This window comes from Drosophila nasuta, chromosome X (assembly GCF_023558535.2).
Source record: "Drosophila nasuta strain 15112-1781.00 chromosome X, ASM2355853v1, whole genome shotgun sequence".
Classification (NCBI taxonomy): Eukaryota; Metazoa; Arthropoda; class Insecta; order Diptera; family Drosophilidae; genus Drosophila; species Drosophila nasuta.
The window spans coordinates 2496670-2513280 of NC_083459.1; the positions used below are offsets into that span (position 1 = coordinate 2496670).

General features: G+C 36.2%; 2 protein-coding genes across 2 annotated transcripts in view; one reads left to right on the plus strand and one right to left on the minus strand.

Moving 5' to 3' along the window:
• The window catches only part of LOC132795497 (hornerin), a 110834-nt gene that overhangs the window by 58676 nt on the left and 35547 nt on the right, over window positions 1-16611 (plus strand). Inside the window, exon 2 of the mRNA XM_060806237.1 lies at window positions 384-420. The gene's annotated coding sequence lies outside the window, so the exon portion shown is untranslated. The remainder of the gene's footprint in view (window positions 1-383; window positions 421-16611) is intronic.
• Window positions 9346-10520, minus strand: LOC132796831 (uncharacterized). The gene is made up of 2 exons (XM_060808148.1): window positions 9561-10520; window positions 9346-9492 (listed from the first exon to the last, which is right to left on the minus strand). Exons 1-2 carry the CDS (start codon window positions 10427-10429, stop codon window positions 9477-9479), a joined length of 885 nt encoding a protein of 294 aa, XP_060664131.1. The 5' UTR covers window positions 10430-10520; the 3' UTR covers window positions 9346-9476.

Below are 16611 nucleotides of genomic sequence, written 5' to 3' on the forward strand. Positions count from 1 at the left end.
ACATTCATTGCAATTAAGTGTGCAAATTATTACAAATTAAATGAAAAGAAAACCACAACGAATACTTTTGCAATTCTTTATAATTATTACAGTTTTATGCCCCCCTCATATATAGTAAATATGCCTAATTAATTAATAAATTACAGCACATATCTGCAGCAATTTGTTTATGTTTTTGTTTTTGTTTTTGTTTTGTGTTGATGCTGGCAATTGGAATTATATTGAGCTATAAGTGTAATTACGCAAAAGCACTCGAAATGCAATTGCAATAGACTCTCATTAGCATCCGGTTTAAAAGCCAAATGTCAATATTATGCAACTCGATCAAATGTTTTTTTGCCAGAGACTAATCATGAAATTTTCTCTCACTTCTTTACTTGCAGAGTGTGGCTTAAAGCGGCTTAAAGTGTTTTGTTTGTGGTAAGTTTCTGTTATTGGCAAAGAACACTACATTTGCTCTCTCTCTCTCTCTTCCACCTTCTATCTCCCTCTCTCTTGCTTCGGTTGTCAGACAGGCAACTGCTTATAATAATAACACGATTTATCAAATGCACGTAAATTACAATAAATTAAAGACGAAATTAATATTAATGACAAAGGCTGGCCAAGACACAAACACACACACACACACACACACACACACACACACATAGACATAAATATACACGCACACTTAAACACACACAGAGACATGAATGCTCTTGTTGTTGTCGTAGACAATTGCCAAATTAAGTGCATAGTTGACTTCCTCCCACCCATCGAAAGCTCATTTCCATTTAACTACATCTGATCATAGTATGTGTGTGTGTGTGTGTATCTGTGTGTGCGTGTGTGTGTGTGTATCTGACTGCAACTTGACATCTTAAATATGAAAATCGTTCTTTTGATTGCAAATTTGCTTATTTGCATTGCATTTATGAGAGAGAGCCAGGTCGGCAGTTAATAAGCCCCCGATATAATAGTGCAAAATGCAAAGCCAACAAATCGCCAGGCGATTGAACTGCATTTGTGGGGCCAAGGGTTGATTGGTGGTGGTGGATGGTTCAATGGGGTGCTCAAGGGGTGACGTTCGTTGCAATGTTATGCGAATGGAGATGCTCATCAAGCGTTCCCATCGACAGCAATCACGTTATGCATCACTTTGCATTCGCAGTTCAGAAAGTGCAACAGTGATGAGAGATTTGTTATATATATTTTGTACAATATTATATTATAATATTTTATATTATTTCTTCAATACTTATATATTTGTTCATTACAGTTTAATATAATATTTTATTACTGATAGATACGCAAATATTATATTAGATCAATCTACAAATCTTCTGCTATTTCCCATTTTATAAAGTTCATTTTCCTATAAATACATTTTATCCAGCAAGAGTTCTACATTCAATTTCAATTTCTTAAAAAATCATTTTTTCTAGAGCGAATTTTAAGTTTTGTATTCTACTTTCGAAAGTTCAACAGTGATAAGTGATTCGAAATATTTATTTAATTTTATTTCTTTAATATTTATATATTTGTTCATTATATTTTAATATAATATTTTATTTCTGATAGATACACAAATATTATATTAGAGAAATGAATGTAAGATCCATTTAGAAATCTTCTTGGACTTCAAACTTTTAAAAATTCATCACCATTTTTTATTGTATGAATTCGAAATTTTTTTTGATTGCTTAAATTAAAATTCAAACATATTTTCAAATAGTAAGAATCATTTTTTATTAAGAATATGCAATGGCTTATTCTAGAAATTAATCGTTGCTAAAAGATTATCTTCCCAGAGAAAAATAACTCTTTTAGCTCTCTGCGGAAAAGTTAACGTAAAACTTGGTGCTTAGAATATCATTTTTGCTTAAGCAGATGGAATTCTTAAGTATTTATGTGTTTAGATGTATTTGCAACTATTGATTGTCATCATTTGAGAGCTTTTGTCACAGTCACCGATTGCAGTCACGGAATTTGACTTGGCGGTCCGTCGATTGGAGACTATCAGGAATATCAGCACAAAATTGCGCCACAAGCTCGAGTTCGAGTTCGAACTTTGAGTTTCGAGCTGAAACTGGCAAATTTTGCATATTTAATGAGCTGCAGCTCAGTCGTAGCTGCCTTCTGCTCTATCTCTGTAGTCTAGTATGCATTAGAGTGCGCCCTCTCTCATGTGTTTGTATTGGCATACACACTATATACATACATATATGTATATATACCTGTGTGTACAGGACTTTGAACAGACTCAACGTTGTTGCTAGGCTTGTTGAGTTGCAATTTGGCTAACAAATTATGCAACACAGCAACAAGCCAACACAAAGGAGCAGCAACAGCAACAACAACAGCAACAAATAGCGCTCTACTGACCCAACTGCCAACTCCGGAGATCCTTCCCCTCGCCGCTTCCCCTGCATTCCCCTCCTTATCATCATCCACTCCACTCGCTTTGACTTTGTGGCCTCGTCCGCTGTTCCCATCCGTCCGGCCCCATGTTAAATAATTGTAATTTATGGCATTTTACACAAATAAATATATGGAAATCAATAAATTTCAAACACACACACACACACGCACACGCACGCATACAATCAAAAGCAAAAGCACTTGCATGGCCAATTTCCCCAATAGACCTGCGCTCGGTTCCGTTCAGTTCAGCTCAGTTCGGTTCGGTTTGGTTTGGTTTTTGGTCAGCAGTTCATTTACACGCACTATAAATTGCAGCCAGCTCCCCAGTTAACAGTGCTCTCTCCCCCTTAAACCCTTCCCACTTCCCTCCTGTCCCACGATTGCGGCATTTGAGTCATGCATTTCGTTTATTGTTATTTGGGTCTTTAACAATTATTTGATGTTGTCCGAATTAAAGTCAACTGTTACTCACGCCCTTCCACTTCCACTTCCACTTACACCTCCACTTGCCCCTCTCACCTGGCTTCTCTCCCTGAGGGAGCTCACACACACATAAATATGGACACAGGCTGCACCTTTTTTCAATGATTGCATTTTGACTTTTAAATATGCACAATATTTTGCATTTCAATTGCGGTTTTTCACTCCGCACAACAAATGTTATAATAACTCTGTCAATTTGTGTGTGCACAACGACGGCAACAGCAGCAACAACAACAACAGCAACAGCAACGTGACGAGCTGACAAATTGCGTGGGTGACTCCAGCGGTTGCTGTTGCTGTTGCTGTTGCTCTTGGCGATTTAAGCTCGGACATTGTTGTAAGTAAAGCCATGAAAATGATTTGCAAAAGTCAAGTATTGCCAATAGTACTAAAGAGTTCTTAAAATCAATCAATTTATGCTGCTTATACACAGAAATAGGTTAAATACTTGGAAATGTATTTTTTATGATACTATATTAAACATATTATTATAATATATGTATATTCCAAAAAAAGGTAAAAAAGGAAAGGAATATGCAAAATGTCAAGATTTGTCTGGTGGAACATTTTTTTTTTTTCAAATATATCAATTTATTATACTAAATTGAATATCTAAAGTGTATACACAGTTTATAGATAGGATATTGACATACTATGTATGTACATAAGTATATTTATCTATAAACTATAAATAAATCAAGTGCAAACAGTAAGAAAGCTATCAGTTTTGAATTAAATAACATGCTGTAGTATTTTTCTTAAAATTGAATAAACCAATATACCAAAAAATACTATAAATAATAATATACTTTGTTGGAAATGTCGATATACTAATATACTACACATAATGCAAACATATGGTTGAGTCAAAAATATACCAAATTGTTGCACGTCAAAAGATTTCGATTTATAAATCTTATAGTAAATAAACGTTTAAAACCTTCCTACGAAACCAAAATAGTGTGGTATTTTTCTTAAAATATATATATATATATATAGTATTTGTTAGGAATATCGATATACCAATATACTATACCCAATGAAAATATACCGTAGAGTACAAAAATACCAGATTTATCAGAAATGTATATCGATTTATAGATAAATTGACGTTAAATACCATTCTATATATATTTATATTATTTAATGATATATTTTGCTTTGACTCGAATACAATAAAACGCCTTTGTTCAAATTTGTAAAATATTATGATAAGCCCAAAAAAAAAAACAACAAAAATAATAAAGAACGAATTGAATATCATTCTAATTACGATATCACTTTAACCACATAACAGATATTCGGAAAATGCAAATAATAACTCAAAGTGCGATTGTCAAAGGCTGCTCTAAAACAAATCAAAACTAATTTAGCTGCACAGCAAAATCAAAAAAAAAAACACAAACTAAATCAAATTTATAAACCATATGTATATGTATGTATGTGTGCATATATGTATGTATGTATGTGAACAATTGAACCTCGCAGTGCAATTTTGCATTAATTTGTAGAGCCGTTTTGCAAATGCGTTATGAATAAAATAAAACAATTCCAATATTTGCACAGAGACACACACACACACACACACACGGAGACACACGGAAAGTGTTTCATCAATTTTTGTTGACTTTTTTCATTTAGCATTTTATTGGGTTTTATTGTTTTGTAATGGTTTTTTTTTCATCATTTGCTTTTCGGCGGTTGCGAAAAGAAATTGCATTCGTTTGGTTTTTCAATGTTTGCTTTTACGTTTTTATTATGCGTGTGTGTGTGTTTGTTTTATTTTTTGTGTGTTTTTTGTCATTAAAAATCGAAATTAATTAAATTGTGTCAAAGCTATTAAATTTTATTGTCATTTGGCGATAAATAAATAAATGTGCAATATGCTTAACCCCTACGCACAGAGTGTTTTATTGAATTTGATTTTCTCTGAATTTACGACCCGTGTGTGGTTAGAAGTGAGAAAGAGATAGATATAGTAGATAGTAGATAGAGATAGTGTGCTTAGACTTCAACCTCTCACTCTCTCTCTGCTCGCCCCGCTTTGGGTAAACATAGGCTGGTCTTGGTCTTGGGTTCGGCTCCAGCTATTCAAAGCTATCCAAATGTGCTGTTAGTCACCCTTTTTGGGGGGAGTAAGTGTGTGAAGAGTGTGTGGACTGTATGTGTGTGTGTGTGCTGTGTGTGTTGTGTGTGTTATTGCCGCCGCCTGGTGTGAAAAGTAATTATGGCGCCTTATGACAGCCGGTCAACTTCCAACTTCATTCAACGTCCATTAATTTGGCCACACTTCACTTCAAACTGGCCGCACTTGAAGCCACCCTGTGATGCCCCTCTGCACCCCCCCGCCCCTACTCTCGCACCTTCTCCTTCTCTTACATCAGTCAGCTGCGCTTGTTGCACTTCGTCTTTGCCTTTGCCTTTGGTTTGGCCACACGTCTCTCGTTTTTGCCTTTTTGTTTGTTTTCTTTTTATGTGTGTTGGCTCAGCTGGACGTTGAGAGGGCCTGCAACATGAGTCAGACAAGGGAGGGAGACGGGGTGCAGGGGGCACATTCCATTGCTGGTCACGTATGATGACCCAAATGTGTACCTCCTTCAACCTCAACCTCAACTTTAACTCCTCAACTAGAGTTCTTCGCTGCCTTGCCACATGCTTCACCTTCTCTCTGTCTCTTTCTCTTTCGCCTCTCCTCTTCTCTTCTCTCATGTTTGGCTATGTGTTTTTAATAAAATTTATTACACTCTCATATGACAAAACCTCCTCCTCGCTCCGCCTAATAGAAAAACAGCAGACGACGCGGTGGAAGCAGGGGAACCTAAATTTTTATATGCATTCCTCGCTCCAGCTCTTCTTGCCCCTCCCGATTGTATCTGCCTCCTCGTTTCGGCCCCATAATTATAACATAAATTTTTTTATTGAAATGCTGAGGCATTTTCATTTACGTGTTGATCCAAGCGGGTGGAGAGGAGAGAACGTTAACGTTTACACGCAACAAACGCATGTGTATTTAGTATTAGCCACACAAATGAAATAGAAGTAATAAACATTAATTTTATTAATTTATTATTGCACAACACATGGAGTTGTAGTTTCAGAAAGAGACGGAGATATATGTATGGTGAGATACATAGTATATCAACTGGCCGATTAGCGAACGCATATCTTTAAAAATGCATACAGCAATCAGGCAAATTTAATTTGTTGGCTGGATTAAGTAAAACCGCACAGCAGATATGATCATAAGCAACAGAATGTAAATAATAGAACATATATCACTCCTTCTCATTGCTCGAGCTGTCAATCTCTTATTTATTGATAGTTTGTGATTACCATCGATTGAGAACTTAAACTATCGATATGTCTTATTTAGTCTCACAAAAAAACAAAATGTAAATAAAAGAAGATATATCACTCACTCTTCATTGTTCGAGTTCTCAATCTCTTATTTATCGATAGTTTGTAATTACTATCGATTGAAAACATAAACTATCGATATATCTTATTTAGACTTACAAAAAAACCAAATATAAACAAAAAAGGTATATCACTCTTTCTCGACTGTTCGAGTGCCAACTTAATCAATAGTTTGATTACTATCGACTGAGTGCTTAAACTATCGATATGTCTTATTTAGTCTCACAAAAAAACAAAATGTAAATAAAAGAAGATATATCACTCACTCTTGATTGTTCGAGTTCTCAATCTCTTATTTATCGATACTTTGTAATTACTATCGATTGAAAACATAAACTATCGATATATCTTATTTAGACTTACAAAAAAGACCAAATATAAACAAAATAGGTATATCACTCTTTCTCGACTGTTCGAGCTGCCAACTTAATCAATAGTTTGATTACTATCGAGTGAGTGCTTAAACTATCGATATATTTTATTTGCCTTGATTCTACTTACATAACTATGACACAATAAAATGATTACTCTAATAGCTAATATATATTATAACAAATTAATTATGACTTTTTTTTGGCAATTATTACAACTATTCAAAATAATTATACAAATTAATTGGACAACAAAATGTCCGAATTACGAAGAAAAACATTGTGTTCATTTTGTAAGCTAAAAGCTAAATTTGTTGCCAAATTAAAACAATATCATAAAGCGCATAATAGAAATATTACAATAGAATAGAAATTAGCAATAAAAAAAAGGGGAAAAAACAACAGCAATGAACAAAGCAAAGAATGAAAAACAAACAACATATGGCAATGACAACTGCATTGTGCAATATTTATTTGTTAGCTTAATTTATGCAGTTCGTTAGACATTAGAATATGTTCCGAGACTGACAGCTGGAGAATGGAGTGTGTCTGACTTTTTACCATATATGGACTCAGCAGATACATACATATATACAAAGCTTATTTAATATATGGAACTTTAGTTTAATCGATTAGCTATTCATTTGACTTATGATTACTTCCGTGTTTTGTGTGCATAATTATGCAGAAATCAGATTTATCAGCGGTTTATTATAATTGCAGAATTGCTTTCTTATTTTCACTTAATCTTTATATATTATGCAACACTTAAAATGAAGTAATTTCTTATTTATCCCTTTCTTCTTCTCCCTTAACTTTTATACATTATGGAATACTTAAACTATGTTAAAGTTACACATTATGCAACACTTAAATAAAAGAACTATACAACACTTAAAATAAGTAATGAAAGGCATTACTACTTGTGGGTCATTGATGCTAGAACTTTGTAAAACAAAACAAACTAATTAAATTTGTACAAACTATATATAATATATAAATAACCCCTTCTACATTTCATAGTCATAGTAGAGGTAAATCTGATAGATGCGATTGCAAGCAAAGCTTTAGTATGACACGAAACGAGCTTATGTTTGTTTCTTTTCTTTTGCACTTGCAACATCATTGTTGCATTAGCAAACGGGGCAGAGCTCATTAGGTGAGGCGAGGGAAACAGCGCACAGACAGCTCGTTTAATATCTGCCACACAATAGCAGATGTGTAATGGTGTATGGAGTGCATCAAATGGCACCGCAATGCACCGCAGTGCAACGCACACGCCAATGTTGCATTAGCACCCCCCACTGTGCTCCTTCTCCCTCCACCCTTCTTCCCCGTCACCTGTGAGGCAGTGTGCAACACAATCTCCGCTTAATGAAAAATTGCCAGCGCGTTATTTGTTTAATGCGCCTCATCAAACAAGCAGCGTTGGGCATTTTTGCCTTGGTTGAGACATTGATCCATAGTCAACCGCAGTTCCCCCTTCCCCTTCACCCCTTCTCTCCTCACCTGATCCCCCTCTCAAGTTGCACTCTTTGATGCACAGACAGGTGCCGGTCTCGGCTTTCAATTTGCTTTCAATCGGGCAACGTTGAATGTTGAAAGCGAAACCGCCAAAAGGCGTCATTGGAGAGGGCAGGGGCGAAAAAATGTTAATAAATTATGCGCCAGCTTATTGTTCATTATACATTTACTATATTTATAAGTATATAGTATATAAGTACATATGTGAAAACTTAGTAAATGAATCCATCGCCTTGTGAAGCGCTCTCAAATGTCACGTTATAAAAAACCATTTTCATCTTTTGCTGCCAACCACAATCGCTTCTCTCTCCCTTCTCCGTTCTCCTCTTGGTGTCGGTTGCGCTTTCGTGGTTTCGATTTTTGTGACTCTTTTGGACATGTGTCATAAAGGAACGCGAGGCTCAAGTGAAAAGCAGAAAATAATTAAAATTCACACACTTTATGATAGTGTAGAAAACTACGAAAACGCAACTTGCGGCATGTTGCAACTTCACTTCGTGTCGACAGTTTGTTCTGCAAGAATTTTTATGGCAAAACAACAAATTAGTTATGGAAAATAAATAAATTGTAATAAATAATATAGATAAATAAAAATTCAAAATATCATAAAATAATATACCGAAAAAATACTAAGAAAATTTACAATTCAAGAAGTGATTGAGAATCAGAGAGAAATAAAATGTTAATATTTTTTTTTTAAATATACTAAATTAATTAACCGAAAAAATACTACAAAAATACCAAAAGAAAGAATTGGTAGAAGAAGGAAAAGGAATAAGTTGGTATTATTCTTAGTAATACGAAATTAATATACCAAAAAATACTAAAATATACACAAATGCATGTGTAATAAATAAAATATACTAAGAAAATGTCCAAATCAAGAAGTGATATTGAGTGTAAGAGAGAAATAAAATGTTAATATTTTTTTTTAAAATATACTAATTTAATTAACCGAAAAAATACTACAAAAATACCAAAAGAAAGAATTGGTAGAAGAAGGAAAAGAAATATGTTGGTATTATTCTTACTAATACGAAATTAATATACCAAAATATACTAAAATATACAAAAAAAAATGTATGTGTAATAAATCAAAAAATATAAATGAATAATATATTATGTGATTTTAACCTCTACTCACCTGAGAGCGCTTCGTAAATTTTGGTTTATTAAACAAGTAATATCAAATAAAATAGTTGCATTTGTCCTTAGACTAAAACTAGGAATTTTGCTGGCATTTCTGGCGAAAGTTGCAATAATGTTGCAAGCTTTCTATTTTCTTGCCGATCTATAGAGAGGAAAGGAAGTTGGGAATTATGCTATAACTATATGTTTGAGTACCGTTATCACACTCACTTGGGCAATGGCGGCTTGTAGTTTATGCGGCGATTCATGCGCTGCTTGGCCTCTTCATTGCCGATCGTGGTAGTTTGAAAAGTTGTATCAAATTTCGTACCGCTGTGCTTCTCCCCGCACCATGCCACGTGTGAATCGTAAGCCTTTTCATTGAAGCTGCGACCGCAATGGACGCAGGTTTGTAACGCTTTGTTGTAAAAGTTTGGAACAAGGCGGCGACTGACCAACGGCGGCTCCGACTTGGGCGGCGAAGATCGCTCTGTTGACGGCGATGATCGCACGAATATCGTTGAAGATCGATCCGTCGATGGCGGCGATCCCATTGATGACGGCGAAACTCGCGCCGATAAAGGCGAAGATCGCAACGATGTCCGTGCCAAGCGGATAATTTCGGCAGGATCTATGTTCATGCGCATCAGCGAGGACTTGCTCAAAGCTTGCACGCGTTTATCCTTTTGGGATGGCACCATTTGTAATTGGACCACGATCATCTTCATTTTCACCTCTTGTTTATTTCCATCCTGATTAGCAGGCTTCTCCTTCTTATTGGCCACTTGCTTCTTCTTATTCTGAACTTCAGGCCTTGGTGTCACCACATTATTTTCCACCTTCGTTTCCTTCTTATCCTTCTTTTGCTCCATCACCACCTGTTCCTTTTTATTGTTGGGACGTGCCATCGGTTTTTCAACACGCGTAAATTTATAGTCTTCTTTGTCGTTTTTCCATCGCTGTTTGATCGAGTCGAAAACTTCTCGTTTCTTCGAGGCCTTCAAACATATAGCAACGTGGCGTTTCAGCGAATATGAATCAAAAGTGCGTGCACAGTGTGGGCAGGGTTTCAAAAAACTAATAATTGTAGATCGATCCATATCGAAGAAAGTACAGAATTATGTAGAATGCAAAACCTTAAAAATCTCTAAAAAAAAAAATAAGAAACACAAATTAAATGTTCCTACTATTTTAGATAGAAATTTACGAATGAGTTCCAAAGCATCTATTTGCTTTAGATGCTCACGTATGCTAGAAAAATTCTAGACTACTTTGATTGAGAAAAATGAAATGCAAAAAAAAAAAATTACAAATACAAATACAAATGGCTTTTATAATTTTCAATATCTTTGGTAAACTGTCTCTGCTAGTCTTTTCATACCAAATTTTACATGATTGGATTAAGAACTTCTTAAGTTAAACATAAATTGATTTGAAAAAAAAATTTATGAAATTGTTCAGGATTTTTGTAAATTGTAGAAAATTTGAAAATAAAATCCATCGGAGTAATAAATTAATAGTTCTACAGATAATTTTTTTATCAATAGATGCTGGAATCAAAAATGCCTTATATCCGCATTCTGGCTCAAAGTCATAAAATGCACAAATTTTTGTACAATTGCCAGACTAGGAACGAATGTCCCTAAATTCCAAGGTAAAAATATTGCAAGTTAAAGCTAAAGAGTGTGATAGAGTAAGCTGAAATTAAACTCAAGTCACTCTGATGAATTAGATAGGGAGAAATATTCGTGTTGCAAGAGATACTCTTTCATCTCTTACTCGTTGTATATTATTCTCATGTTCGATAAGGCTCAAATTTCAACATCGTAGGCTTTTCTTGCGATACGCTATATACAAACATACATATATAACCCATTATTTTGTTGAGTGCAGCTCTACGCAGCTGCGATCCATTGGCGTGTCAGAGACTGACTGACTGACTGACTGAGAACTGCTTCAAGTCGTTCATTGAATTGAATGTTGAAATGGAATTATAAGACAGACAACGTTTTATACACAAAAATTATGGGCTCTGTCCGGGCAAACACTTGACAGGCCCAGACACAGATCTCTGCCCTCCCTCCTCTCTCCTCGCTCTTCCCTACTCCATCCTCCCTCCTTCCTGCTCTCTCCTACTCCAGCATCTCTGTTTGGTTCCGTTCCGGGTGCATTTAACGAACGCATTTTTCATCTCTCCGCTTGGCCGCTGCTGCTGCTGTGAAGTGATTTCAAAATGATTATTTTTTGACACATGGGGCAACACCTGCATCGCATTTGATGGCTCTGCTGCCTCGCTGCTTGGTGCTCAGTGCTTGCAGCTGCCACAGATCCGATGCCAAAGAGCCCGCCTTCAATATGCATGAAATGCTGTCGTTGTCGATGTCGATGTTGATGTCGATGGGGAGAGAGAATACAAATACATATAAAAGTATCTATATATGTATATACGTGTGTGTGTGTGTGTTGTGTTTGTGTATAATTATATAATTTGACTGCTGCAATTATGTTGTTCTTCGTTAATTGAAATGTAAACGTCATCATTATGATAAGACGACGTCCAGGCCGCCTGCTTCACATCTGATGTGGGGCCCCCGTCTTGTTGCCCCCCCCTCCACTCCTCCTCTCCTTCCACTCTCTTGTTGTTGCCATTGTTAAATGCTGACGTTGACGTTGGCGTGCACAAGATGAAGCCAACAGCAACAGCGACGTCAACAGCGACTGCGACTGCGACTGCGACTGCGAGCGTGTCAATTCTATTTGTGAGACACGCGAGCCGCCTTCGCATTTAATGGCAGAGCTCCAGCTCCAGCTCCAGCTTGGGCTCCATTTATGAATAGGCTTGTCCAGGGTTGTCAAGCGTGGCGCATGTTATTGTAACCACCATTTAGCTTATCGATAAACGAGCAACTTTTATGAACTAGACCGAAACCGAAACCAAATCGAAACCACATCACACAAAGCATTAAATACAAATTAATAGAAAAGTCTTTAGCTGCAAATTCTTTTTAGTAAACATAAAATTAATGTTTATGATTAGTAAATGTGATTTGCAAACTACATTATTTTTATATCTCACATAAATGAATCTTATTTATTTGGAATAACAGGCAAACAAAAAAAAATTAAACGAACAATTAAAGTTCTTCAATGTCAAATATTATTTTTAACTTTTATATAATATTAGGCACCTAAGTCTTATGGTTATTATTATTGTGTATTTGCAAATTCAATCATTCTTATTTTCAGACAAAATGTACAATACTTATTATTTGATTAATCACGTTTGCTTTAATGCAATGAGCACAAAAACGAGTCTGACAGTCTGGTATATTTGGCACTCTATGGTATATTTTACATGTAGTACAACATCAATATACTAAATACAATCGTTGGTATATTTGTAGTATTTTCCTGTATATCAATTCGGTATATTTTAAAATGAATACCGCACTCTTTTGCTTTCAGAAAAAATGGTTAGCAGGTATCTCACAGTCGAGCACACTCGACAATAGCTTTCTTACTCGTTTTTGTTGTATTGTACCGAATGCAATTCCTTATTGCAATGAAATGAGTCAGAGCGACTGTGGGCTACAGGCTTATTTTTATTGTTATTGCTTCTTGGCAAATAAAAGTAAGAACAAGTAAAAAAATTATTTAATGATTATTAGGCGAGTAACTTAGCAAAGTTTTAGAAAAAAATACAATGTGTTTAATAAAGTTATAAAGTTATAAATTGCCAACTATATTTTAAACATTTTAAAATTAAAATTTATGATTTTTATTATTGCTACTGAAGCTATTACTAAATATTTAAATTCTACAATAAACAATAATTAGTTGTTTAAAAGTTTTACATACAAATAGAATGCCGGTATTTTTATATTAAAGAATTTAAATATAATTGTATATTGATTTAATTGGTTTAGGAAAAAAAGGATTTTGGCAAGGTTTTAAAGAAAAATATGTACGAATATTAATTTTAAAGTGTATGATTGTAAATTATATTTTAATATATATATTTATATATTAATCTATTTAATAAATAACATTGGGCAATTTATATTTTTTTTAATTCTTTGCTAATTTATAAAAAATATAATATAGTGTGTATATATAATTGCTGTTAAATTCACAACATAATTAATGTGTGAATTGCTCTTAAGTTTTGAAGAGCTGACAAATAAATATCTTAAGCGTTTGCTGTCTCTTCGTTTTCTTAAGATCTCATTCGCTCCGTCTGTCTGTCTGTCCGTCCGTCTGTCTGCTCGTCATTTCCATCGCAAGCACGTGCATGGAAATTTGAAGACAAACATATGTACATATAGAGCATATATACGCATATCGGGGAGTCGAACATTTATCGATAAGGGGAAAATTAAACAGCAGACGAACAAAAAAATGCTCATGGAAAGCAAATAATGAGAGCGAGAAACGTGCGTTCAATGGCATGAAAATGCCGCTGCCACGCCCACGTCTTGGCAACACCTTCAACACAGTTTGTCTGGTGGTTTAAATGAGTCAATCTCCGAGCTCAGACATTGATTTCAAATGCGAGTTTGCAGCGCGCTTTGAATGTGTCGCCCAGAATGTTGGAGGCGCAAAACTTTGCACCTCGCTGCTGACATGATAATGGAGGTGTGCAGTTGTCTGTCAGGTGCCAACGTAGTCGGAGAAAATTCCACTCTAATTCAATTGGAAGTGGCATGAGTGGCAAGTGAAAAGTTTTCTGCCACGGTTGACCACTGGACAGTGGGCGTGGCAGCAGTAATGCAGCAGCAGCAGGAGGCAGTCGACTTTTGTGGTTGTTACGTGGCCTTGTCGAGTCTTTCATTTGTAATAAGTTGTCTGACCATTTCTTGCATTCCTCTCTCTCTCTCTCTCTCTTTAGCTCTCTCTTTAGTCCTGTCTGCAGAGTGACCGAAAATAAAATGTGCAATCTCGTAACGAGGGGCATCGCCTTCAATTCTGCATTTATACGCCTTCCTCTCCACCTTCTTACCTGCGCCCACGTCTCCGTCTCCGTCTCGGTCGACGTACGTGACATTTGGCGGCGCCACAAAAGCACGTAAAAGAAAATACTCTGTAAATCTGTACGTCATTTCGTTTCGCTTTTTTTTCGTTCGCCCAACTTTAGTTTTTGCTCGCTGGCGTCTTTTGGTCTTGCAAGGTTGCCCAGACTTTGACTTTGCCTTCTCGGGCTCGTCCTTCATCCTCATCCTGTTTCATTTTCATTCTCAACGTCTTCGTCTGGTTCACTTTTTTTTTGTTCTTTTTGCGTTTCTCTTTTCATTGCCGCCTTGTTTACAACTGCGTCGCCGGCCAAGCGCAAAAAGTGTTTGTTGCCGCAGGACGCAGGACGATCGAAGCAGGTTCAAAAGGGGGGCAAGCAGTTGTCCGCTGCTGAAGCTGCCATAAATTTTGCTTATCTAAACGGAAAAATACAATTTGTAATTGAAAATATTTGTGCGCACTTACACACACACAATCGCACACACGCCGAGAAAAGTTGCCGCTAAGTTTTCCTTGTACTTTTGCCCATAGTTTTCTTCCATTTTTTTTCTGGCCGTCGGCCTGCTAAAGTCAGTTGCCCCAGAACAAGATTGAGACGGCGACAGCAGCAACAAGAACAGAATGGGAGAGAGGGAGTAGCAGGGGGGACAGCAGGACATTTCGCCAAATGGCCGCTCAATTTTTAATGGCTTTCCGTCTCTTTATTTAATTGCCACTGCGCTTGGACGTTGCACGTTGCAAGTGGCAGTGGCAGTGGCATGAGAAAAAAGGCTCAACGATTATCTCATTTACTTATAACTATTTCTTATTCAAGCTGTTCGCTCTGTTCGACTCCTGGCATGCCATCAATCTGCTCCTTTTTTCTTTGTGCTCCTTAAGCAGCCTTTTGAGCAAAATAATGTCAAAATCTAATGACAAAAATTTATCTTCATTTTCACAGAAATATATCATATTTTGTTTCAAGGCAGCTGAATTTCTAATTAGTTGACTTTTCAGGATCATTTATGCTCTAAGTGCCTACTTTTAATATTCGTTAATTCAGAATTCATTATGATTTATTGAAATTGTCTTTAACTATTTTGAGCTGTCTTTTTAAACCGTTCTTTTTATGGAAGAGAATTGTCTTCTCATATATTATGCCAAATATATTCATAATTAGTTGACTACTTATAATCATTTAATTTTCCATTTTCAACAATTATAAATATAGGGGAATTTGTTATGATGCCGAATAAATTCCAATTTTTAAGTATTGAACTATGCCATTTTCCATTTTCTATTTTTGACTTTTAGAATTACAATTGTCGATTATCTGCGACTTGTCTGACGTTGTAATATTGTAGTTTGATTGTTGTAAAAACTCGCATTTAAATCATTTAATCGCTGTTACAGTCTTACCTCGGCAACAGGGAAACTTTTGTAGAGTGCCACAGAGATTATTTAGGAAAAGTTTTAATTGACTTGTTGCCATTATTGTTGCTATTGATTTATGTTTAGCGTAGAGTAAAGTTTAGCAACTTGGCATCGATACTTGCACACACACACACTCACACATGCATGTATATAGTGCTATATGTATCGAGTAGATCGAGTACAATTGAGTTGCTCCCTGCGCTATTTGAGTTTGAACAAATTGCTCTCGCACTTTCTGTCTCGAACTGCAAATCGTTTTTAATGCGTTCTTAATTAGCTTCTGTCGTTGGGGGGAGACGTGAGAGAAAGAGTGAGGGGGAAAGAGCTGCTGCTTTAGTTGAAGTTGTGGCACTTGTTCGACATTTTCAATTGGCCACATTACTTGAGATGAAGTCGAAGCAGCAGCAGCAGCAGCAAACAGCAAGTGCAACGTGGAATGCCCTTAAACCACAAGTGTGGCGCCACTTGGCAGCAGTTGCAGCTACGCAGCTACAGTTACAGTTACAGTTACAGCTACAGTTACAGCTACAGTGGCATACATGTGCTTACACACACATCTCGATAAATCCGCAGCTTCGTTCAATGTTGAGCGTTTTAATTGTTTGCCACTTGGTTGGGTAAGCAGCAGCAGAAACAGCAGCAGGCGGAAGGCAACCGCAACCGGAAGGGCTGCTGGAGAGTGGAGTGTTTAATAAGGCGGTGGAGGAGGAGAAGGGGGGCGTGCCCAAGTAGCAAGTGGCAAGTGGGAAATGGTAAGTCAAAGTCGCAGCTTATGGCACCTTGTGCAACAAGTTTCCTTTAGCTCCAGCTTCCTTTTATTTTCACCTCTCTCTCTCTCTCTCTATCGTTCTCGTTCTCG

Bases quoted from the DNA above. Each gene is read 5' to 3' on its own strand.
- LOC132796831 (XM_060808148.1), bottom strand. From the start codon at position 10,429: ATGGATCGATCTACAATTATTAGTTTTTTGAAACCCTGCCCACACTGT.